The following is a 26,352-nucleotide window of genomic DNA, read 5'->3' as shown; positions in this document are numbered from 1 at the left end:
AATGGACAAATAAAATGTGCTTTTCTTTCAAAAACAAGGACATTTCTAAGTGACCCCAAACTTTTGAACGGTAGTGTATATACAGTGGGGAGAACAAGTATTTGATACACTGCCGATTTTGCAGGTTTTCCTACTTACAAAGCATGTACAGGTCTGTAATTTTTATCATAGGTACACTTCAACTGTGAGAGACGGAATCTAAAACAAAAATCCAGAATATCACAGTGTATGATTTTTAAGTAATTAATTTGCATTTTATTGCATGACATAAGTATTTGATCACCTACCAACCAGTAAGAATTCCAGCTCTCACAGACCTGTTAGTTTTTCTTTAAGAAGTCCTCCTGTTCTCCACTCATTACCTGTATTAACTGCACCTGTTTGAACTCGTTACCTGTATAAAAGACACCTGTCCACACACTCAATCAAACAGACTCCAACCTCTCCACAATGGCCAAGACCAGAGAGCTGTGTAAGGACATCAGGGATAAAATTGTAGACCTGCACAAGGCTGGGATGGGCTACAGGACAATAGGCAAGCAGCTTGGTGAGAAGGCAACAACTGTTGGCGCAGATATTAGAAAATGGAAGAAGTTCAAGATGACGGTCAATCACCCTTGGTCTGGGGCTCCATGCAAGATCTCACCTCGTGGGGCATCAATGATCATGAGGAAGGTGAGGGATCAGCCCAGAACTACACGGCAGGACCTGGTCAATGACCTGAAGAGAGCTGGGACCACAGTCTCAAAGAAAACCATTAGTAACACACTACGCCGTCATGGATTAAAATCCTGCAGAGCACGCATGGTCCCCCTGCTCAAGCCAGCGCATGTCCAGGCCCGTCTGAAGTTTGTCAATGACCATCTGGATGATCCAGAGGAGGAATGGAAGAAGGTCATGTGGTCTGATGAGACAAAAATAGAGCTTTTTGGTCTAAACTCCACTCGTCGTGTTTGGAGGAAGAAGAAGGATGAGTACAACCCCAAGAACACCATCCCAACCGTGAAGCATGGAGGTGGAAACATCATTCTTTGGGGATGCTTTTCTGCAACGGGGACAGGACTACTGCACCGTATTGAGGGGAGGATGGATGGGGCCATGTATCGCGAGATCTTGGCCAACAACCTCTTTCCCTCAGTAAGAGCATTGAAGATGGGTCGTGGCTGGGTCTTCCAGCATGTCAACGACCTGAAACACACAGCCAGAGCAACTAAGGATTGGCTTCGTAAGAAGCATCTCAAGGTCCTGGAGTGGCCTAGCCAGTCTCCAGACCTGAACCCAATAGAAAATCTTTGGAGGGAGCTAAAAGTCCGTATTGCCCAGCGACAGCCCCGAAACCTGAAGGATCTGGAGAAGGTCTGTATGGAGGAGTGGGCCAAAATCAATGCTGCAGTGTGTGCAAACCTGGTCAAGAACTACAGGAAACGTATGATCTCTGTAATTGCAAACAAAGGTTTCTGTACCAAATATTAAGTTCTGCTTTTCTGATGTATCAAATACTTATGTCATGCAATAAAATGCAAATGAATTACTTAAAAATCATACAATGTGATTTTCTGGATTTTTGTTTTAGATTCCGTCTCTCACAGTTGAAGTGTACCTATGATAAAAATTACAGACCTCTACATGCTTTGTAAGTAGGAAAACCTGCAAAATCAGCAGTGTATCAAATACTTGTTCTCCCCACTGTATATTCCAGACTGAAATATCAGATTTTTTAAAAATTATTTTGGGGATTTGTGTGTATTGTTTTGTATTGTTAGTGTATTCTCATCGACGGGGCTGTAATGGAGCAGGTTGAGAGCTTCAAGTTCCTTGGTGTCCACATCACCAACAAACTATTATTGTCCAAACACACCAAGACAGTTGTGAAAAGGGCCAGGCAGGGACACGTCATGTCCCCAGCCCCGCTGGTCCTCAGTATAGTGCACTGCTAGAAACATAAGTATATCACTGCATCTGCGAATACATCTGCAAAATATGTGTACGCGTCCATTAAAATTGGAAACCATCTACTGTATATACTAGAATCTCAGACACACCTCTCACTGTATTCTGGCTCTAATATATAGTTGAAGTCGGAAGTTTACATACACTTAGGTTGGAGTCATTAAAACTCGTTTTTCAACCACTCCACAAATTTCTTGTTAACAAACTATAGTTTTGTCAAGTCGGTTAGGACATCTACTTTGTGCATGACACAAGTAATTTTCCCAACAATTGTTTACAGACAGATTATTTCACTGTATCACAATTCCAGTGGGTCAGAAGTTTACATACACTAAGTTGACTGTGCCTTTAAACAGCTTGTAAAATTCCAGAAAATTATGTCATGGCTTTAGAAGCTTTGGATAGGCTAATTGACATCATTTGAGTCAATTGGAGGTGTACGTGTTGATGTATTTCAAGGCCTACCTTCAAACTCAGTGCTTATTGTGAAAACCTCATGAGGAAAAGCATTCCTCATGAAGCTGGTTGAGAGAATGTCAAGAGTGTGCAAAGCTGTCATCAAGGCAAAGGGTGGCTACTTTGAAGAATCTCAAATATAAAATATATTTTGATTTTTTTAACACTTTTTTGGTTACTACATGATTCCATATGTGTTATAGTTTTGATTTCTTCACTATTATTCTACAATGTAGAAAATAGTACAAATAAGTCTCCTGCAAGGTAGACACTACTATATAACTATAAATAACTAGGCCTACACACAGACCTCTCTCTCCCTGCCAGAAGACAAAGTGTTCCAATCCTGAGCCCTTCTGACAGGAAGCTTTAGCCCTCCCCCCGAATCCCCCGTCCTTCACTAGAAGTGGCGTACCGAATATGTACAGTGCCTACAGACGTCACGTTGTACATTGAAGGCTGTGCCCACATCCTTTGTTCTAGCCCCAGACCTAAGATGGCTTCTACATCTCCCCACTGGTGTCTGCAGCAGAGTAACGACAGGAAGAAAAATTACCTACTAGAGCTTTTCTGTTCTGAACTAATAACTTGAAGTAGAAAATCACACCAAGTTTTCCTTTGTTATTTTACGTCTTTGAACTGTGGAATTGTTGTACAAATCTCTCCTCTGGGACCCCCACCTGTTCCATGTGTTTTGACTATTCCACATCTAGCACGCCTGATTCAACTTATCAGTTGTAGTTTCTAACTGGCCAATGTTCTACATAGTTTGCGCACAAAACTTGGTAATTATCTACAATGACCATAATCCATTGCGCGGTAACTTGTCCGGTCTGTGTTTCTTTTAAGCCTGCTATGTAAGAGAGAAGAATGCTTGATCAAGAGGGGATACATACATATAGCAGTTTCTTCACGAGGTATCTCTACCTGAAAATACATGATCTAAGTGAGTGATAGTTGGTATTCAGCAGTCATAAAAGTATGCCTTATTTACTTTGAAAAACTACTAAAATAGTGATTTTGTCAGACAGCATAATAAAGTAATCAAATAAAACAAATGTAATATACACATCAACTGAAATATTTTCTTAAAGTAATGTGAATAACTGATAGTTAATAAATGATAAGCAGTCATGGGCAGTCACTACCATAATGGGCCTTTTATTAATTGTTTTATTCTGTCGTTACAACATTCAACATTCAACATAGTGCATTTAAAATGTTGAAAAAAATTATTGAAAATCATGATTCTTTTTTAATAATCGAACCAAAACCGAAGCACTACTAATAGCCTCCCTATTTTTCCTTCCTTCCATTTGTTAACTATTAATTCCATCAAGAAATATTTTAGGGAAATAGACACATCCAAGTAGGCTAAGTCACTAGTCCTGTCAGCCTCCATTCAAGCATGAGTAAGACTCAGATGTTCAAGTCCATCTTTTTATTTATTTAAGAAAGTATGTTAAGAACAAATTGTTATTTATAATGAAGGCAGTAGGTTAACTGCCTTGTTCAGGAGCAGAACCACAGCTCAGGGATTCGATCCACCAAGCTTTCGACCAACTGGCCCAACGCTCTAATTAATGGTAAAGTAACTTTTATATTGTTACAAAAAGCGCCGTGGCTGATGAGCAGCAATGGACTTGTGTGAGCCACAGCTGTAGCTGACACCTACTGTACAGCCACACATTTGACAATCGTAACAAAGTAGCGAGATGCAGAATCTTGCGTAGCCTCTTCGCTCCAGCAGTGGGAGAACTACAGATTTGCGCAACAATGGGCTGGCGTTTATCACGACAGTTTTGTGGTTGGTTGTTATTGAAGAACAATTACAGCTGAAACTTAGCTTTGGGACACAACATCGAGAGTCTGTGCTCCCGATGTTGTATCCCAAAGCTACTGAAATCATGTTTTTTGTGTTACAATAGTGGAAAAGAGGAAATTAATTGTGTAATTTAGGCTGTTCACGGAATTTGTTAACTCTCACCGGATGTCTGCCAAAAAATTGTACTTGCGCTCGAGCTCAATCCATCAACAGCGTTATTACTATCAACGTTACGTTATTACTATCAACCTACAATTGATGTAGAAAGATATATATTTTGTAGAAAAATATTTTGTGACAAAATATACCGTAGTTTTCCTTTAGTCTTACCTTAGTGAAGTCTTCAAGTCCTGCGTTTTTTCCAACGATAAATCTCTTTGTAATGATAAAAGAAATTGTTTTTCACACAACGTGCAAGACTTGTTTACAAAGTTTCTGCCAGATCTCCGATTGGTCCCAGTAATATAAAGGCAACGCCCCAAACCCGTCACTGTCGGATAATTACTATAGCCTAAACTGTTTTATCAAAATTACACTAGGTGGTGGTCTTTACCCAAAATTGAAGAACAGTATAGTGGGATACCATTAATGGTTTATAAATATAGCCTAAATCCACTTACAAATAGTTGTGCATCCCAATATTGCAACCTCACTCCCCCTATCTGAGATATCTACTGCAGCCCTTACACATCCCTGGGTCGCTCATCTTTTCAGTTCGCTGCAGCTAGCGACTGGAACGAGCTGCAACAAACACTCAAACTGGACAGTTTTATCTCAATCTCTTAATTCAAAGACGCAATCATGGACACTCTTACTGACAGTTATGGCTGCTTTGCGTGATGTACTGTAGTCTTTACCTTCTTGCCCCTTGTGCTGTTGTCTGTGCCCAATAACGTTTGTACCCTGTTTTTTGTGCTCCTACCATGCTATGTTGTTGTCTTATGTCTCTCCTTATGTAGTGTTGTGTGTCGTAATGTGTGTTTTGTCCTATATTTTTAATAATGTATTTTTAAACCCAGACACCGTCTCGCAGGAGGCGTCATTGTAGGTAAGAATTTGTTCTTAAATTACTTGCCTAGATAAATAAAGGTTAAATAAATAAAACATAATAAAAGAATGCTAATATAACGACCTGCTTCATATGTACATTAGTTGTAGCCTGCCATAGGCATATCTTTAAAGCAATCTGCAATAGTGTTGACTAATTTGGGGCGGCAGGTAGCCTAGTGGTTAGAGCGTTGGACTGGTAACCGAAAGGTTGCAAAATCGAATCCCCGAACTGACAAGGTTAAGATCTGTCATTCTGCCCCTGAACAAGGCAGTTTACCCACTGTTCCTAGGCCGTCATTGAAATTAGGAATTTGTTCTTAACTGACTTGCCTAGTAAAATATATGTATGTGCAAATATATTAGCTGTTGCTCAATGGTTATTTCAATTAAAAAATTTACCCCATGGGCTGTCCTATTTTACCCTCAACGTAACCTAGAATAAGATTGTTTTTACAAACAATGTAAAACATTGTATATTGTAACTTCAAAGTGAAAAGCCATGGATGGTCATTCATTGCACCCCTGAACCCCTCTATTACATTTCTCTAGCCCCATCCTCAGCAAATCAAGTGGTGGGGCTGCCATTTGGCAGAACATTTTATTAAAGAGATTCTCTGGTACTTTTGTATACTTTTTAGCCAGTAGTTCAGAAAGTAGTGCTCCTGAGACAAAAGGTCCCTGAAAATTGGTATTACATCACATAATTTACATGACCAAATGTATGTGGACACTTGCTTGTCAAACATCTCATTCCAAAATCATGGGCATTAATATGGAGTTGTTTCCCCTTTGCTGCTATAACAGCCTCCACTCTTCTGGGAAGGCTTTCCACTAGATGTTGGAACATTGCTGCAAGGATATGCTTCCATTCAGCCACAAGAGCATTAGTGAGGTCGGGCACTGCTGTTAGGCGATTAGGCCAGGCTCACAGTCGGTGTTCCAGTTCATCCCAATGGTGTTCGATGGGGTAGAGGTCAGGGCTCTGTGTACGCCAGTCAAGTTCTTCCACACCGATCTCGACAAACCATGAAAAACAGCCCCAAACCAGGTAGTGTTCTCCAGGCATCTGCTAAACCCAGATTCGTCCGTCAGACTGACAAATGGTGTTATTCTCTATGCAGAGTCACTTTAATAACTCTACCTACATGTACATATTACCTCAATTATATCAACTAACTGGTGCACTCACACATTGAATCTGTACCGGTACCCCTGTATATAGCCTCGTTATTGTTATTTTACTGCTGCTATTGAATTATTTGTTACTTTTATTTCGTATTCTTATTTTTTTTAAGGTATTTTAAAAAACGTGTTTTTTTTTTTACTGTATTGTCAAACTGACAGATGGTGAAGAGTGATTCATCACTCCAGAGAATGCATTTCCACTACTCCAGAGTCCAATGGCGGCAAGCCTTACACCACTCCAGCCGATGTTTGTCACTGCACATGGTGATCTAAAACTTGTGTGCGGCTGCTCTGCCATGGAAACCTATTTCATGAAGCTCAAGACAAACAGTTATTGTGCTGACACTGCTTCCAGAGGCAGTTTGGAACTTGATAGTGAGTGTTGCAACCGAGGGCAGACAACAACAAAAAATTACGTGCTACGCGCTTCAGCGGTTCCATTCTGTGAGCTTGTGTGGCCAACGATTTCGTGGCTGAGCCATTGTTGCTCCTAGACATTTCCACTTCACAATAACAGCACTTACAGTTGACTGGGGCAGCTCTAGTAGGGCAGAAATTTGACGAACTGACTTGTTGGAAAGGTGGCATCCTATGACGGTGCCAAGTTGAAAGTCACTGAGCTCTTCAGTAAGGCCATTCTACTGCTAATGTTTGTCTATGGAGAGTACATGGCTGTGTGCTCGATTTTATACACCTGTCAGCAATGGGTGTGGCTGAAATAGCCGAATCCACTAATTTGAATAGGTGTCCACATGTAACAGTATAACTTTATGGCGTCCCCTCGCCCCAACACGGGCGCGAACCAGGGACCCTCTGCACACATCAACAACAGTCACCCACGAAGCATCGTTACCCATCGCTCCACAAAAGCCACAGCAAGGGGAAACACTACTTCTAGGTTTCAGAGCAAGTGACGTAACTGATTGAAACGCTATTAGCGCGTACCCGCTAACTAGCTAGCCATTTCACATCCGTTACACTCACCCCCCTTTCAACCTCCTCCTTTTCCGCAGCAACCAGTGATCCGGGTCAACAGCATCAATGTAACAGTATAACTTTATGGCGTCCCCTTGCCCCAACACGGGCGCGAACAAGGGACCCTCTGCACACATCAACAACAGTCACCCACGAAGCATCGTTACCCATCGCTCCACAAAAGCCGCGGCCCTTGCAGAGCAAAGGGAAACACTACTTCTAGGTTTCAGAGCAAGTGACGTAACTGATTGAAACGCTATTAGCGCGTACCCGCTAACTAGCTAGCCATTTCACATCCGTTACACACATACTTTTGTATATATAGTGAATCTTGTCATGGCCCACATACCATCCTGTTGCTGAGGTGATCTCCAGACTGAATAGATCTGAATAGGTCTACCATGTCATTAAAGGTATAGTCAGCGAAATGATGTTGCTGCAAGCAACAAGCAGCACCACAGATATTGGTTGTGTTACCCTGCTCAGGAATGCGCCCATTCAGATGAGCGAGATACAAGACTTCGCCCTCACACAGTCACACACAGTATCTGTACATTTGTATGGGTTCGCTTCACCCTGTTAAAGGATGGTAGCCAGGGGACCAAAACAGTTGAGCCTCGCGTTTAAATGCTCTTAGTTGTTACCGAAATTGACCCATTATGCTGTTTACTTCCTGCATCTATGTCATATCGCTGAGTCTACCTCTAATTTACTATTTGGCGCACCTGGGTCCAATAGCTCTGGCATGTTACACTATGAAGCAAACAAAATAATTTCTTAAAGTTTAGGACAACATATAAAGTGCATGCACGTGTATACATCCTACATTATGGTTTTGCATTCGTAATTTGGTTTTAATAGTGGGAGATGATTGATTGTCATAAACATATGACGTTCTAGACTGAGTGGTCATGTTTTTTTTGTCTCCTGAAACGTTTCCGTAATTTATCGTTTCGCATTCGGCTTTTTCCGTGTGTGTTGGACAGAGTCCCCGCCCAACTTTCTGCCTGCGTTGTTTGGGGACACTATGAAGATGGCGGCAGCACCGCTGTACTGTGTCTGCCAGCAGTCTTATGATGTTAGCCGGTTTATGATTGAATGCGACATTTGTAAGGACTGGTTTCATGGCAGGTAAGGAGCCGACATATTCCTTAATGACATGTACGAAAAGGACATAAGTGCGTCAAGTCGTATTGCGATGTCAGTCTGTGGTTCAATCAATTCGAGGTTCAATCAAGACAGCGCAGCGCGAGCACCCAGTGTGAGCGAACTGATCTCGGTGGAGGTCCAACTCGGTTACTCATTCCCTTAACGTTTACGCTAGCCAGTTTCTTGTATGCCTACTAACGACGATTCGGTAGTTGACATCGGAGTAATGAGATTGCTAGCTATTTCATAGTCTTTGGTTAGGAGTTGGACAGTTGGTTTGTCTGCCAATTGTACTTTATTAGCTGTAGATGAAGCTTTGTCAGAAACTTTCAATCAAGCATAACTACTGTTAGTTCTGTTAGCTCTGTTGTCAGTAACTAGTGCTTGTCGAGTTGGCTTGCCTGCCAGCTAGCCACCCTGAACCTTCACCAGCTGTAGTTATGTTTTATCGTGCCAGGATTCATGGCGCGACGATGTCAGGTTATCCTGATTAACCTTTTTCAGAGAAGGTTGTCTTTCGGGGGTTTGGGGGGGGGGGCAATAAACAATAGGCGAAATAATGAGTTTTGCTTTCTACTCTTTGCCAGTACAGGAAGTAGCCTGAATTCTAGTGACATTATTTTGCTGTTGGACAATGTTCGTCTCATCAGTGAGAAATTTACCAAAACGGAGTGTAATGTTAAAGTCGAGGACGGAAATTTAAATGACCCAAATGAACAAATATGTGCACATGGCGAGAGCCATCTAGGGTTAGAAAGAAGAAACACATTTTAAAGGGAAATGCACGTGTTTGACGTCCCTCAAACATCATATTTTTTTCTAAATAGGAAAGTTGACATGCTCAAACTCATAGTTCCCAATGGGGCAAGGATAAGACATTGCAATAAATTATTTCAGCCAAACTGCTTGGTTCACACCAATATGAGGCCACTCATCATGCATATCAGAGGTGGTCCACAGTACACCCATATCACTGCGCATTCTGTGATGTTTAGCTTTACAGAAAACAACATAACATTTTGGGCTTATGCAACTATGAGATGTGGTGCCAGAAACTGAGCAAGGAATTCAAGGTGTCTGTCTGCTCCCTAAAAGGGATCAAGGCATGAATGCTGCACTACAACTAGTGTGTGTGTGTGTGTGTACGAACATGTGTTTACTGAAGGCTCTCTCAACAAAGGGATTGTAGTCAGGGGCTTGTCTGTTACGCCCTCTATTCCTCTGTGCCCCCAGGTCCGGATGGCTCCCCAGCATGGTAGATTATGTGGGCCCAGCCGCATCCCTTTTTGGTGGGGTTACCTTGCCTGAGCCTGTGTGTTGTCTCTATTGTTGGGAGCCCTCTTTTCCTCTGTAGTGTTGCCTGCCACCAATAGGATTATTCTGTCTAGCCGGTAGGCTGTGTTATTATCAGGCACTGAGCACACGCCAGTTGGGGAGCTGCAGGGGGGTGAGTGCTCAGGGGTGTGTTTTTGATATTCATGCAAGACATTAATCTTAAACTCTTACTGATTTGTACCATGCTGTACCCAAGCCTGGATCTTTCTTCAGAGTTTCTCTCTCCTGGAGCATGTTGCTTTCCTACTTCCTTCAGTCAGTGCCATCGAAGATACAGGTATTTAGATGGCTTCCTAGAATTCTGACTCTCAAAAGTGTGTGTGTGTGTGTCTGACTGACTGACGAAGACTGATAGCACCGCCATTGGCCTTTAGGCAAGTTCAGTGTTCCATTTATCAATGTCCCACCAGGATGAAAACACCAGGGAGAGATGGATGGCCCATGTGATTAAACCCTTAAGTGTTTTAGTATGATTGGTCTGGTGGTTTACTCTATGTAGGCCACTACTATGTCATTATGATTGCTCTGGGATGAGTGATATTATTTTAATGGTGTGTGTGTCTGTCCACATGTGCGAGAGGCTGACGTATCATGTAGATGTATTGCTTTACCTCTAATCATCCAGTGTTGCGCAGCCCTTCAACTCCAGTAATTGGTTTTGTGAGTCCATGTTTTACACACTATTTGAATGGTTTGTCTGTGTTAATCAAGAGCATATCAATGGTTATTAAATAGGGAACATAAATCAATCTGAATTAGGCTTATTGTCCATTACATTTTATGAATGAAGTACTGGGAATAGATTGTCTCTGGCTGTAGTCAATTTCAGTATGGGCTTGGATAATACACATTTTAGAAGACTTGATAGCCTTCATTCAGTGACAGTCTCATGAGAACTGTATTTTTTTCCTTCTCTTTAAATGCATTGTAGCCCACTTGGTGTGTGCCTTGGGTTGTTTATGAAAATAGGACATTGAAGAAGCATAACTTGTAAATGACGGGACACACCATCTATGAAATATTTTATACATCCTGCTCAGGTCACATGGTGAGGAATAACACCTGCCATCAATCACATTTAGGCTGTAGTTGGGTCCAGGATTTCTGACCAATGGGCACTGACATAACTCAGGGCCCAATAGGCTAATCATACAAGTGGTTTGTTGTGTGTAGCCTATGTTCTCGACTTGCATCCTGTCACAGGAAGTTGGCCCAGAGGCAGGCAGGATAGTGGCCTTGTCAGCATTGGTGTCCAGAGGCCAGGGGGGGCTGCTTCCTCTGGCGTGGGGGCGACACTTCCTACAATAATTATTCTTCATGGCCCTTAAGTAGTCTCTCTGCTGAGAAAGGCTGCAGCCTGGCACGGTTTGAACAAAGAGCGACACAAACCGGGGATGAGGGGGAAGGCTTACTTTATCTTTCCTGTCCTTCTCTTCGCTGCGTTTCCTGCCTCCTGGCTATGTGTTGAGTGAAGTCTTTTGTGAGAGGTTGTTCTCCCAGACTCCTGTCCCGCGGCAATTCTTTGTTTCTGAATAACGTTAATTAATCAATATGTAACCTATAGGAGGATGCTAATCGTCTGGTAAAGTTGGTGACTGATGAATTCATAGCCAGGTGCCCATCTTGACTCCCAGCTCAAATTCAAATAAAATCCATCAAATTGTATTTGTCACATGGGTTGAATACAAAGTGTAGACTTTACCGTGAAATGCAGAGTTAAAAACCTCTTAAGGATTGGACTCATTTCAATTTCCGCCTAAAGACACACCCAACTCTAACTGCATGTAGCTCAGGACCTTATGCAAGGATATGCATATTCTTGATATGATTTGTAAGGAAACATCTTGAAGTTTGTGGAGATGTGAAATGAATGTAGGAGAAACACATTAGATCTGGTAAAATATTTTTTTAAACATGCGTTTATTTTTGTTGCATCACTTTTGAAATGCAAAAGAAAGGCCATACATTGAGATGTCCACAACAGGGCAACAGTGTGTGCAAAGTTTCAGACTGATACATTCAAGAATGAAAGAGCTACATAATATTTAGTATGACGTCTCCCAGGTGTCGCTCACGAGTTTGCCCAAATGTACCCAAGTGGTCGACTTGGTCAATTTTCAAGTACGTAACTATAGAGAACATACATTTTTTATTACAATAGCATTTGTGTAAGTTTACACACCCATAAAAGGTACTAACCTTCACACCGCTAGATGGCCGTGTGGGTGTGGTTGTGGAGGCAGACTGGAGGAACCAGTTCCTACGTTTGAATGAGTGGGGGATGGAGGACTTGAATGTTGTCTCTTTGGAGTTTGCTCCAAAGGTCATCTGACTCCCAGTTTTGAGGATTTAAAAAAATTCAAAACTCAAGTTCACTATTACTTTATTTAATCTTTATTTTAGCTTGGAGTGAGCCCTGCATCAATACATCACATACAATACCAGTCAAAAGTTTGGACACAGCTACATTCTAGAATAATAAAGACATCAACACTATGAAATAACATATTTGGAATCATATAGTAACCAATTTTTTTTTATACAAATCAAATATTTTTTATTTTTTATTTAACTAGGTAGGCTAGTTGAGAACAAGTTCTCATTTGCAACTGCAACCTGGCCAAGATAAAGCAATTCGACACAAAATAAACATACAATAATACAGTAGAAAAGTCTATATTCAGCATGTGCAAATGAGGTAGGATAAGAGAGGTAAGGCAATAACTAGGCCATGGTGGCAAAGTAATTACAATATAGCAATTAAACACTGGAATGGTAGGATGTGCAGAAGATGAATGTGCAAGTTGAGATACTGGGGTGCAAAGGAGCTAAATAAATACAGTATGGGGATGAGGTAGATTGGATGGGCTATTTACAGATGAGCTATGTACAGGTCTAGCGATCTGTGAGCTGCTCTGATAGCTGGTGCTTAAAGCTAGTGAGGGAGGTAGAGTCTCCACCTTCAGAGCCTTTGCAGTTCGTTCCAGTCATTGGTAGCAGAGAACTGGAAGAAGAGGTGACCAAAGGAAGAATTGGCTTTGGGGTGACCAGTGAGATATACCTGCTGGAGCGCGTGCTACAGGTGTGTTGTGCTGCTATGGTGACCAGTGAGCGGAGATAAGGCGGGGCTTTACCTAGCAGAGTCTTGTAGATGACCTGGAGCCAGTGGGTTTGGCGACGAGTATGAAGCGAGGGCCAGCCAACGAGCATACAGGTCACATTGGTGGGTAGTATATGGGGCTTTGGTGACAAAACAAATGGCACTGTGATAGACTGCATCCAATTTGTTGAGTAGAGTGTTGGAGGCTATTTTGTAAATGACATCGTCGAGGATCGGTAGGATGGTCAGTTTTACGAGCGTATGTTTGGCAGCATGAGTGAAGGATGCTTTGTTGCGAAATAGGAAGCCATTTCTAGATTTAATTTTGGATTGGAGATGTTTAATGTGAGAGTTTACAGTATAACCAGACACCTAGGTATTTGTAGTTGTCCACATTCTAAGTCAGAACCGTCCAGAGTAATGATGCTGGGTGGGCAGCGATCGGTTGAAGAGCATGCATTTAGTTTTTTTTTGCATTTAAGAGCAGTTGGGGGCCACGGAAGGAGAGTTGTATGGCATTGAAGCTCATCTGGAGGTTAGTTAACACAGTGTCCAACAAAGAGCCAGAGGTATACAGAATGGTGTCTGCGTAGAGGTGGATCAAAGAATCACCAGCAGCGAGAGTGACATCATTGATATACAGAGAAGAGCGTCGGCCCGAGAATTTAACCCTGTGGCACCCCCAGAGACTGCCAGAGGTCCGGACAACAGGCCCTCCGATTTGACACACTGAACTCTACCGGAGAAGTAGTTGGTGAACCAAGCGAGGCAATCATTTGAGAAACCAAGGCTGTTGAGTCTGCCAATAACAATGTTGTGCTTGACAGAGTCAAAGCCTTAGCCAGGTCAATGAATACAGCTGCACAGTAATGTCTCTTATCGATGGCGGTTATGATATCGTTTAGGACCTTGAGCGTGGCTGAGGTGCACCCATGACCAGTTCTGAAACCAGATTGCATAGAAGATGTTACGAATCCCTTTGGCCCAGCAGTCTAGGGGGGATGGTAACGAGACCCGTAACATTACTCATGCAAATTAGTGAAAACGTAACAGTGAGAACAAAAAACCACAGACAACTAAATTACCATCAAACACTCATGGTTTATTTGGTAAACACATGGTAAAGGGGGGGCAGGAAAAGGGGCTGAGCTGGACCCAAGGAAAGAAACAAATATCCCAAAAATACCCCTAAGTTAGACTAGCCTACTTCAACAGCTAACTAACCAAAAATACAGTGGGTGGTACGCCCAGTTCTAACTAGTGTTCTTAGACAAAGTATTCCTACGGATAGTGTATGCCCATGCGCGACTTGTCTTGGTACTCCCCTTTCCCACCATCAAACAAACACCATAACAAAAACAATACTCACAGGGTAACAGACAAAGTGACATGTAGTTGCAAAACACAAGAGATCTAGAGAGAGATTGCATGACAGAGAGATTGAGCTTTAGAGAAAACAACTGGCTGGGTTTTTAAACCAAGGGAAAGGGGATGTGATTGGGTAATGGAGACAGGAGGAGGTGTGTCTTCTGATTGATGACTGATTGGGGAATGATGATTGCCACCTGTGAGGGGAGAAGGAGAGAAAAGAAATACACACACAGAATACACACACACAGGATACCTGTATCCGTAACAGCGGAGAAGGTACGGTGAGATTCGAAATGGTCGGTAATCTGTTTGTTAACTTGGCTTTCGATGACCGTAGAAAGGCAGGGTAGGATAGATATAGGTCTGTAGCAGTTTGGGTCTAGAGTGTCTCCCTCTTTGAAGAGGGGGATGACCGCGGTAGCTTTCCAATCTATGGGAATCTCAGATGATACGAAAGAGAGGTTGAACAGGCTAGTAATAGAGGTTGCAACAATTTCGGCAGATCATTTTAGAAAGAGAGGGTCCAGATTGTCTAGCCCAGCTGATTTGTAGGGGTCCAGATTTTGCAGCTCTTTCAGAACATCAGCTATCTGGATTTGGGTGAAGGAGAAGTGGGGGAGATTTGGGCGAGTTGCTATGGGGAGCAGGGCTGTTGACCGGGGTAGGGGTAGCCAGGTGGAAAGCATGGCCAGCCGTAGAAAAATGCTTATTGAAATTCTCAATTATTGTGGATTTATCGGTAGTGACAGTGTTTTCTAGCCTCAGTGCAGTGGACAGCTGGGAGGATGTGCTCTTACTCTCCATGGACTTTACAGTGTCCCAGAACTTTTTTGAGTTTGTACGATGCAAATTTCTGTTTGAAAAAGCTAGCCTTAGCTTTCCTAACTGCCTGTGTATGATGGTTCCTAACTTCCCTGAAAAGGGGCATATCACGGAGGCTATTTCGATGCTAATGTAGAACGCCACAGGATGTTTTTGTGCTGGTCAAGGGCAGACAGGTCTGGAGTGAACCAAGGGCTATATCTATTCCTGGTTCAACTTTTTTTTGAACGGAGCATACTTATTTAAGATGGTGAGGAAGGCACTTTTAAAGAATAACCAGGCATCCTCTACTGACAGGATGAGGTCAATGTCATTCCAGGATACCCCAGCCAGGTCGATTAGAAAGGCCTGTTCGCTGAAGTGTTTTAGGGAGCGTTTGACAGTGACAGGGGTGGTCCCATTACGGATGCAGGCAATGAGGCAGTGATCACTGAGATTTTGGTGAAAAACAGCAGAGGTGTATTTGGAGGGCGAGTTAGTTAGGATGATATCTGAGGGTGCCCGTGTTTACGGATTTGGGGTTGTACCTGGTAGGTTCATTGATCATTTGTGTGAGATTGAGGGCATCAAGCTTAGATAGTAGGATGGCCGGGGTGTTAAGCATGTCCCAGTTTAGGTCACCTAGCAGCACGAGCTCTGAAGATAGATGGGGGGCAATCAATTCACATATGGTGTCCAGGGCACAACTGGGGGCAGAGGGTGGTCTATAGCAAGCGGCAACTGTGAGAGACTTGTTTCTGGAAAGGTGAATTTTTAGGAGTAGAAGCTCATATTGTTTGGGTACAGACCTGGATAGTAAGATAGAACTCTGCAGGCTATCTCTGCAGTATATTGCAACACCGCCCCCTTTGGCAGTTCTATCTTGGCGGAAAATGTTTTAGTTAGGGATGGAAATTTCAGGGTTTTTGATGGTTTTCCTAAGCCAGGATTCAGACACGGCTAAGACATCCGGGTTGGCAGAGTGTGCTAAAGCAGATTCTTCAAAGTAGCCACCCTTTTCCTGAATGACAGCTTTGCACACTCTTGACATTCTCTCAACCAGCTTCACCTGGAATGGTTTTCTAAAAGTCTTGAAGGAGTTCCCACATATGCTGAGCACTTGTTGGCTGCTCTTCCTTCACTTTGCAGTCCAACTCATCCCAAACCATCTCAATTGGGTTGAGGTCAGGTGATTGTGGAGGCCAGGTCATCTGATGCAGCACTCATCACCCTCCTTCTTGGTCAAATGGCCCTTACACAGCCTGGAGTTGTGTTGGGTCATTGTCCTGTTGAAAAGTGCAAACCAGATGGGATAGCATATCGCTGTGGTAGCCATGCTTGTTAACTTCTCTGGGATATGTGGGACGCTAACGTCCCACTTGGCCAAAAGCCAGTAAAAATGCAGCGCCAAATTCAAATAAATTACTATAAAAATCCAACTTTCATGAAATCACACATGAAAGACACCAAATTAAAGCTACACTTGTTGTGAATCCAGCCAACATGTCTGATTTCAAAAAGGATTTACTGCGAAAGCACATCAAACGATTATGTTAGGTCAGTACATAGCCACAGAAAAACACAGCCATTTTTCCAGCCAAAGAGAGGAGTAACAAAAAGCAGAAATAGAGATAAAATGAACCACTAACCTTTGATCATCATCAGATGACACTCATAGGACTTCATGTTACACAATACATGTATGTTTTGTTCGGTAAAGTTCATATTTATATCCAAAAATCTGAGTTTAGGCGGGACACTACTGTCTCACTTGGCCAAAAGCCAGAGAAAATGCAGAGCGCCATATTCAAATAAATTACTATAAAAATCTAACTTCAATTAAATCACACATGAAAGATACCAAATTAAAGCTACACAGGTTGTGAATCCAGCCAACATGTCAGAATTCAAATAGGCTTTTCGGCGAAAGCAAACGATGCTATTATCTGAGTTGGCACCATTGTAAACAAAGAGAGATAAGCTTATTTCAACCCTGCAGGCGCGACACAAAACGCAGAAATAAAAATATAATTCATGCCTTACCTTTGACGAGCTTCTGATTTTGGCACTCCAATATGTCCCATAAACATCACAAATGGTTCTTTTGTTTGATTAATTCCGTCGATATATATCCATTTATTTAGCACGTTTGATCCAGAAAAACACCGGTTCCAACTCGTGAAACATGACTACAAAATATCTCAAAAGTTACCTGTAAACTTTGCCAAAACATTTCAAACTACTTTTGTAATACAGCTTTAGGTATTTTTTAACGTAAATAATCTATAAAATTGAAGACGGGATGATCTGTGTTCAATACAGGATTAAAACAATCTGTAGCATGCTTTCTGGTGACGCGCCTCTATCTAACAGTACACAACAAGTGACCCGGATTCAAAATGGCCGTACTTCTTCATTACACAAAAGAAAAACCCTCAACTAATTTCTATAGACTGTTGACATCCAGTGGAAGCGGTAGGAACTGCAAGAAGGTCAATTAGAAATCTGTATTCCCAATGAAAATCCATTGAAAGAGAGTGACTGCAAAAAAAAAGAAATCTGAATGGTTTGTCCTTGGGGTTTCGCCTGCTAAATAAGTTCTGTTATACTCAGACAGGATTCTAACAGTTTTAGAAACTTCAGAGTGTTTTCTATCCAAATCTACTAACAATATGCATATCTTATCTTCTGGGGATGAGTAGCTGGCAGTTGAATTTGGGTATGCTTTTCATCCAAATGTGAAAATGCTGCCCCCTATCCTAGAGAAGTTAAGTGTGCCTTGAATTCAAAATAAATCACATGATAGTGTCACCAGCAAAGCACCCCCACACCATCGTTCCTCCTCCATGCTTCACGGTGGGAACCACACATGCGGAGATCATCCGTTCACCTACTCTGCGTCTCACAAAGACACTGTTGGAACCAAAAATCTCAAATTTGGACTCATCAGACCAAAGGACAGATTTACACCGGTCTAATGTCCATTGCTCGTGTTTCTTGGCCCAAGCAAGTCTCTTCTTATTATTGGTGTCCTTTAGTAGTGGCTTCTTTGGAGCAATTTAACCACGAAGGCCTGATTCACACAGTCTCCTCTCAACAGTTGATTTTGAGATGTCTGTTACTTGACCTCTGTGAAAGATTTATTTGGGCTGCAATTTCTGAGGCTGGTAAATCTAATGTACTTATCCTCTGCAGCAGAGGTAACTCTGGGTCTTCCTTTCCTGTGCCGGTCCTCATGAGACAGTTTCATCATAGCACTTGATGGCTTTTGCGACTACACTTGAAGAAACGATCAAAGTTCTTGAAATGTTCCGTATTGACTGACCTTCATGTCTTAAAGTACTGATAGACTGTCGTTTCTCTTTGCTTATTTGAGCTGTTCTTGCCATAATATGGACTTGGTCTTTTACCATATAGGGCTATCTTCTGTATACCACCCCTACCTTGTCACAACACAACTGATTGGCTCAAACGCATTAAGAAGGAAAGAAATTCCACAAGTTAACTTTTAACAGGGCACGCCTATTAATTGAAATGCATTCTAGGTGACTACTTCATGAAGCTGGTTGAGGGAATGCCAAGAGTGTGCAAAGCTGTCATCAAGGCAAAGGGTAGCAACTTTGAAGAATATATTTTGATTTAACACTTTTTTTTTTGGTTGGTTACTACATGATTCCATATGTTATTTCAAAGATTTGATGTCTTCACTATTATTCTACAATGTAGAAAATAGTACAAATAATGAAAAACCCTTGAATGAGTTGGTGTGTCCAGATTTTCGACAGGTACTATCTATAAACATTTTATAGTATATAGAGTATGAGGAACACAATCACTATAATATGTGGACCAATAGGCAATAAGACACTCAAAAGCCACATCATGTGATGTCACCATTGCCCTTGATTCTAAGCAATATTGTGCTGCTATTTTTATTGACTTGGCCAAAGCTTTTGATACGGTAGACATTCTTGTGGGCCGGCTAAGGAGTATTGGTGTCTGAGGGGTCTTTAGCCTGGTTTGCTAACTACCCCTATGAGTGCAGTGTATAAAGTCAGACAATCTGCTGTCTCAGCCACTGCCTGTCACCAAGGGAGTACCCCAAGGCTCAATCCTAGGCCCCACGCTCTTCTCAATTTACATCAACAACATAGCTCAGGCAGTAGGAAGCTCTCTCATCCATTTTATATGCAGATGATAGTCTTATACTCAGCTGGCCCCTCCCCAGATTTTGTGTTAAATGCTCTACAACAAAGCTTTCTTATTGTCCAACAAGCTTTCTCTACCCTTAACCTTGTTCTGAATACCTCCAAAACAAAGGTCATGTGGTTTGGTAAGAAGAATGCCCCTCTTCCCACAGGTGTTATTACTACCTCTGAGGGTTTAGAGCTTGAGGTAGTCACCTCGTACAAGTACTTGGGAGTATGGCTAGACGGTACACTGTCCTTCTCTCAGCACATATCAAAGCTTCAGGCTAAAGTTAAATCTAGACTTGGTTTCCTCTATCGTAATAGCTCCTCTTTCACCCCAGCTGCCAAACTAACCCTGATTCAGATGACCATCCTACCCATGCTAGATTACGGAGACATAATCTATAGATTGGCAGGTAAGGGTGCCCTCAAGTGGCTAGATGTTCTTTACCATTCGGCCATCAGATTTGCTACCTATGCACCTTATAGGACACATCACTGCACTCTACTCCTCTGTAAACTGGTCATCTCTGTATTCCCGTCGCAAGATCCACTGGTTGATGCTTATTTATAAAACCCTCTTTGGCCTCACTCCCCCCAATCTGAGATATCTACTGCAGCCCCTATCCTCCATATGCAACACCTGTTCTGCCAGTCACATTCTGTTAAAGGTCCCCAAAGCACACACATCTCTGGGTCGCTTGTCTCTTCAGTTCGCTGCAGCTAGCGACTGGAACGAGCTGCAACAATCACTCAAACTGGACAGTTTTATCTCAATCTCTTCATTCAAAGACGCAATCATGGACATTCTTACTGACAGTTGTGGCTGCTTTGTGTGATGTATTGTTGTCTCTACCTTCTTGACCTTTGTGCTGTTGACTGTGCCCAATAATGTTTGTACCATGTTTTGTGCTGCTACCATGTTGTGATGTCATGTGTTCCTGCCTTGCTATGTTGTTGTCTTAGGTCTCTCTTTATGTAGTGTTGTCTCTCTTATTGTGATGTGTGTTTTGTCTTTATATTTATTTATTTTAATCCCAGGCCCCCGTCCCCGCAAGAGGCCTTTTGGTAGGCCGTCATTGTAAATAAGAATTTGTTCTTAACTGACTTGCCTAGTTAAATAAATACAAATGTCATAGCCAATAACTGCATTAGCATGAAAAGCAAAAACATGTTTGACTTAATTATATAAAATATATCTTTCTTGAGCGCTGGAATCAAAACTCATAATGTATTTGTTCTGTGTCACTCTCCCGGTCAATTTCTGCAATTTCGTCCAAGACTTCGATTTAGCCATGTTGTTCTTTTTCAGTTTTGAGAAGTTTGTATTAGGCAGTGAACCGCTGTGTAACGTAAACGTCCCAGCGTCCTGTCGATTTAATTTATTTTTAAAATTATTTATTTATTCCTCCAAATTGGGAATGCACCGTGTTACGCAGAGCTCCAGCATAATAGCCGTTTGTCATACAAAGGGCGATCACATACTCATGAAAAGCCAAGCTCATTGGCTATCTAGCTAACTATCACCCGTCTCATTGGTGATGGTGCCGACAGATATGGTCGCCTCGCTTCGAGTCCTTGGGAAACTATGCAGTATTATAAATAAATTGTGTTATTTCTTACATTGTTAGCCCAGAAAATCTTAAGTCAGCTGGGAAGACAGCTGGGAAGAACTATTGGATATAAGAGCGATGTCAACTTACCAATATTACGACCAGGTATACAACTTTCCTGAAGCGGATCATTTGTTCGGACCACCAACCAGGACATTGGATCTAAATCCAGAGGCTGACCCAAAACAACGTCGCCGCAGACGAAGCGGCCACCTGGTCAGACTTCGAAGGCGTGAACACACCCCACCGCTTCCGAGTATACTACTCGCTAATGTCCAGTCTCTAGACAACAAGGTGGATGAAATTAGGGAAAGGGTTGCCTTCCAGAAAGACATCAGAGAATGTAACATTCTCTGTTTCACGGAAACATGGCTTTCTCGGGATATGTTGTCAGAGTTGGTATAGCCACCGGGTTTCTTCATGCGTCGCACCAACAGAAATAAAAATCTCTCTGGGAAGAAGTATGCTTCATGATTAATGGCTCATGGTGTAACCATAACAACATACAGGAACTCAAGTCCTTCTCTTCACTCGACCTAGAATTCCTTACAATCAAATGCCAACCATATTATCTCCCAAGAGATTTCTCGTCAGACATCGTCACAGCTGTGTATATACCCCCTCAAGTAGATAACACGACAGCCCTCAAGGAACTTCACTGGACTCTATGTAAACTGGAAACCATATCCTGAGGCTGCATTTATTGTAGCTGGGGATTTTAACAAAACAAATTTGAGAACAAGGCTACCTAAATTCTATCAGCACATTGAGTGCAGCAGTCGCGCGGGCAATACACTTGACCACTGCTACTCTAACTTCGGTGACGCATACAAGGCCCTCCCTTTGGCAAATCCGATCACAACTCCATCTTGCTCCTACCGTCCAATAGGCAGAAACTCAAACAGGATGTACCAGCGACGAGAACCATTCACCGCTGGTCTGACCAATCGGGATCCTCGCTTCAAGATTGTTTTGATCACGCGGACTGGGAAATGTTCCAGGCAGCCTCAGATAACAACATTGCTCTATACGCTGACTCAGTGAGTAAGTTCATAAGGAAGTGCTGTAGGAAATGTTGTACCCACTGTGACTAAAACCTACCCTAAACAAAAACCGTGGATGGATGGCGGCAACTGAAAGCACGCCGCATTTAACCATGGAAAGAGTATTGGGAATATGGCCGAACATAAACCAGTGTAGTTATTCCCTCCGCAAGGCAATCAAATGTCGGTAAAGTGGAGTTGCAATTCAACGGCTCAGACATGAGACGTACACTATCGTTCAAAAGTTTTGGGTCACTTAGATATGTCCTTGTTTTTGAAAGAAAAGCCCCCAAAAATTGTCCATTTTAAAATAACATCAAATTGATCAGAAATACAGTGTAGACATTGTTAATGTTGTAAATGACTATTGTAGCTGGAAACGGCTGATTTAAAAACAATTTTTGTAATGGAATATCTACATAGGCTTACAGAGGCCCATTATCAGCAACCATCACTCCTGTGTTCCAATGGCACGTTGTGTTAGCTAACCCAAGTTTATAATTTTAAAAGGCTAATTGATCATTAGAAAACCCTTTTGCTATTAGGTAAGCACAGCTGAAAACTGTTGTGCTGATTTTAAAGAAGCAATAAAAGTGGCCTTTAGACTAGTTGAGTATCTGGCGCATCAGCATTTGTAAGTTCGATTACAGGCTCAAAATGTACAGAAACAAATAACTTTCTTCTGTAACTCGTCAGGCTATTCTTGTTCTGAGAAATTAAGGCTAGGCCTCCCGAGTGGCCCAGTGGTCTGGCCCACTGCATCGCAGTGCTGGCTGTGCCGCTAGAGATTCTGGGTTTGAGTCCAGTCTCTGTCGCAGCTGGCCGCGACCAGGAGGCCCATGGGGCGGCGCACAATTGGCCCAGCGTCGTCTGGGTTAGGGGAGGGTTTGGCCGGCAGGGATATCCTTGTCTCATCGCACACTAGCGACTCCTGTGGCGGGCCGGGCGCAGTGCACGCTGACAGGTGTATGGTGTTTCCTCCGACACATTGGTGCGGCGGGCTTCCGGGTTGGATGGGCATTGTGTCAAGAAGCAGTGCGGCTTGGTTGGGTTGTGTTTTGGAGGACGCATGGCTCTCGACCTTCGCCTCTCCCGAGTCCGTACGGGAGTTGCAGCGATGAGACAAGACTGTAACTACTACCAATTTGGATGCCACAAAATTGGAGAGAAAAAATCGGTGAAAATACAAAAAATTATAAATGATGGCTATTCCATGCGAGAAATTGCCAAGAAACTGAAGATCTCGTACAACGCTGTGTACTACTCCCTTCACAGAACAGCGCAAACTGGCTTTAACCAGAATAAAAAGAGTGGGAGGCCCCGGTGCACAACTGAGCAAGAGGACAGGTACATTCGTGTCTAGTTTGAGAAACAGATGCCTCACAAGTCCTCAACTGGCAGCTTCATTAAATAGTACCCGCAAACACCGGTCTCAATGTCAGCAGTGAAGAGGCGACTCCGGGATGCTGGCCTTCTAGGCAGAGTTGCAAAGAAAAAGCCGTATCTGACTGGCCAGTAAAAGGTTAAGATGGGCAAAAGAACAGACACTGGACAGAGGAACGCTGCCTAGAAGGCCAGCATCCCGGAGTTGCCTCTCCATTGTTGACATTGAGACTGGTGTTTTTCAGGTACTATTTAATGAAGCTGCCAGTGGAGGACTTGAGGCGTCTGTTTCTCAAACTAATCAGCACAACAGTTTTCAGCTGTGCTAACATAATTGCAAAAGTGTTTTCTAATGATACAATTATTTTTTCTGAGGTCTTGGCTGATTTCTTTTGATTTTCCCATGATGTCAAGCAAAGAGGCACTGAGTTTGAAGGTAGGCCTTGAAATACATCCACAGGTACACTTCCAATTGACTCAAATGATGTCAATTAGCCTATCAGAAGCTTCTAAAGCCATGACATCATTTTCTGGAATTTCCCAAGCTGTTTAAAGGCACAGTCAACTTAGTGTATGTAAACTTCTGACCCACTGGAATTGTGATACAGTGAAATAATCTGTCTGTAAACAATTGTTGGAAAAATTACTTGTGTCATGCACAAAGTAGATATCCAAACCGACTTGCCAAAACTATAGTTTGTTAACAAGAAATTTGTGGAGTGGTTGAAAAACAAGTTTTAATGACTTCAATCTAAGTGTATGTAAACTTCCGACTTCAACTGTACATTACATTAGTCGTCTAACAGAGTGACACACAGAAGCAGCCACGGTCAGCGCCCTGCTCAAGGGCACGTCGACAGATCTCCCACAAGGTCAAAAACAGGGACCCGAACTAGCGATCCATCAACCACTGGCCCAAGCTCCCAAGAATTCTATATAATAATAATCATCATTTGAGCTGAAACGCACAAAGTCTTGAATCTTGCGTTGTTTTATATCAACTCATACGGAATCACGGAGTCGGTACATCAAATCTCTTCCCAACTATTTTGCAATCTGTATGGCACATCTGTCAACATCCTGGTCCTCAAATGAAGCTGGTATACTTTCATATTTATGCTATTTTTATTCCTCTGCCAGTTTTGATCCTTTATATTGGGCAGATAGACCAGTTCCCTACCTCCTCTCGCTGCCTCCTCCATTTTTGGGGTAATGCTGTAATCAATTGCATTTCACTGTTAGGGGACACCTGTATTATTATTATTTATTTTAATTTGATTTATTTTCAACGCATTTGACAAATTATTTTAATTGTTTTTGAAATCATTTAATTTTAACATCTTGTTGAACTGTCCACTAGCATTATCCACCAACATTCAGCTTTGTCTAGAATACCGTAAGGTGCAGAGGAATGGGGCTGCAGCTTCCGTCAGCCTGTGTAGGTGTGTGAGCAGAGGTGTTGTACAGTAAGACTCTGAATGCTGCCAGTGTGTCTGCTGTCACCATGGAGACATCTTTGTTGTGCCACCATAAGGCTCGGTGATGCACAGGGCATCCTTCTGCCTCTGACAGATTGCTTTATTTGTTTGGAATCGCTTCTCAAGGCAGAAGCCAGGGGGAAATATGCAGTGAAACATTTTTGACAGGCCAGCGAGGGCTGAAGTAGGGTGGCCATTGGTGCTTCATAAGTGAACCCACCCAGGTGTTTGCACATTCACAATGTTAACTTGATGACCCACACTAACCCTGCTCTCCAAGATTCTCTTGTGCACCATCTGACACAAACCCGTTTCTTCTAGCTGAATTTTGGAACCATTTCCTCATGGTTACTACTAATAAAGACAGACACAATGAACCTCTGGCTGCACATCTGACTAATGAACAACACCACTCAGACAAGACGGCAGGTCTCTTTAGAGTGGAGGCAATGAGGCGACGGATCGTCAATCTGTCAGTGGGCTCTTGTGCAGAAGAAGAGGATTTCACCCTCATTGGCTCCCTATCTATCTCTGGAGTGCTGCTTAGTTATGTATCTTGCTAGTGCTGCTTGAATCCCCCCTCTCTCTTGGCAGGTAGTCACCCATTATCTCCTTTTCATGCACCGACCATCACACTCTGGAGGGATTTAGGCATTTTAAGGCATGACTCATGCAGCCAGGGGTCAACAGTAATGCACTTGTTTCTGTTTTCTCTCTGGCTAAGATGGCCATACATGAGTGTTTCTTGAAATGTAATCTTTATCCTTGGTATTTTATCAGTATAATTGATCTTTTAATGGGATCATCCACCAGAACACCCCTGCTTCACATTCTATTCAAAATAATACTAATGCGCAGCCAGGACTGTTTTTGTGTCATCTCTAGTCTTTGTTTTTGCCGAAGATGATCTCTCCCTCCCACAACCACAATGGTGCAATACAACTGCAACAGTCTGGTGTGTGTAGTCTATGTAGGAAAACGCAACAGCAGCCATGCAAGGTGCAAATCCAACAGACTGTAAGTGGGAGTAAGAAGTATCTGTGTTATAAAGGATATTCAAAACCTTTTTTGTACCTGGTGCATCTCTCACGATGATGATGATGATGATGAATAGACTACTGCTCCTGGGAGCAGGCTAGACTCCCAGGAATGATCATCTATTGAGGGTTTAATGAATGGGAGAGACTGGGGGTAACCATGGCACCAGAAAAGAGCAGAGCTCACCTCTGGATCCCCATCACATGCTCATTGCTCCCATCATGCTCCATGCTTTGTCTGCCTCTGTAAGCTCTCTGATTACTCCCTCTCACTGAGGTAGTGATCTAGCTGTGTGTTTGGCTTCCTGCTGCTAAAGAATCCCAGCCACAGGAGTGATCTGCATGTCCTCCCTGAGAAAGTTGCATAATTTCACTCCATATCCGAAAAGGAGATGAGAACAAAGGCAGAAT

The 26,352-nt window shown here is 42.6% G+C and overlaps 2 protein-coding genes across 8 annotated transcripts in view; one reads left to right on the top strand and one right to left on the bottom strand.

Moving 5' to 3' along the window:
- Positions 1 to 4,640, bottom strand: part of LOC139584458 (G1/S-specific cyclin-D2-like) — a 351,941-nt gene extending 347,301 nt beyond the window's left edge. Inside the window, exon 1 of the mRNA XM_071416347.1 lies at positions 4,562 to 4,640. The gene's annotated coding sequence lies outside the window, so the exon portion shown is untranslated. The remainder of the gene's footprint in view (positions 1 to 4,561) is intronic.
- A 3,821-nt stretch (positions 4,641 to 8,461) lies between these two features.
- Positions 8,462 to 26,352, top strand: part of LOC139584451 (lysine-specific demethylase 7B-like) — a 54,672-nt gene continuing 36,781 nt past the window's right edge. For 3 of the 7 annotated variants that reach the window (XM_071416326.1, XM_071416321.1, XM_071416323.1), the window contains exon 1: positions 10,064 to 10,202. In XM_071416326.1, coding sequence (XP_071272427.1) covers positions 10,069 to 10,202 — 134 coding nt within the window. In that variant the 5' untranslated portion in view covers positions 10,064 to 10,068. Of the gene's footprint in view, positions 8,573 to 9,925; positions 10,038 to 10,063; positions 10,203 to 26,352 lie in introns of those variants that run through there. The other 4 variants (XM_071416325.1, XM_071416322.1, XM_071416324.1 and 1 more) reach the window with 3 other exon arrangements.

Source organism: Salvelinus alpinus, chromosome 9 (genome assembly GCF_045679555.1).
Source record: "Salvelinus alpinus chromosome 9, SLU_Salpinus.1, whole genome shotgun sequence".
Taxonomy (NCBI): domain Eukaryota; kingdom Metazoa; phylum Chordata; class Actinopteri; order Salmoniformes; family Salmonidae; genus Salvelinus; species Salvelinus alpinus.
This window is presented reverse-complemented; position numbering and strand designations above follow the sequence as displayed.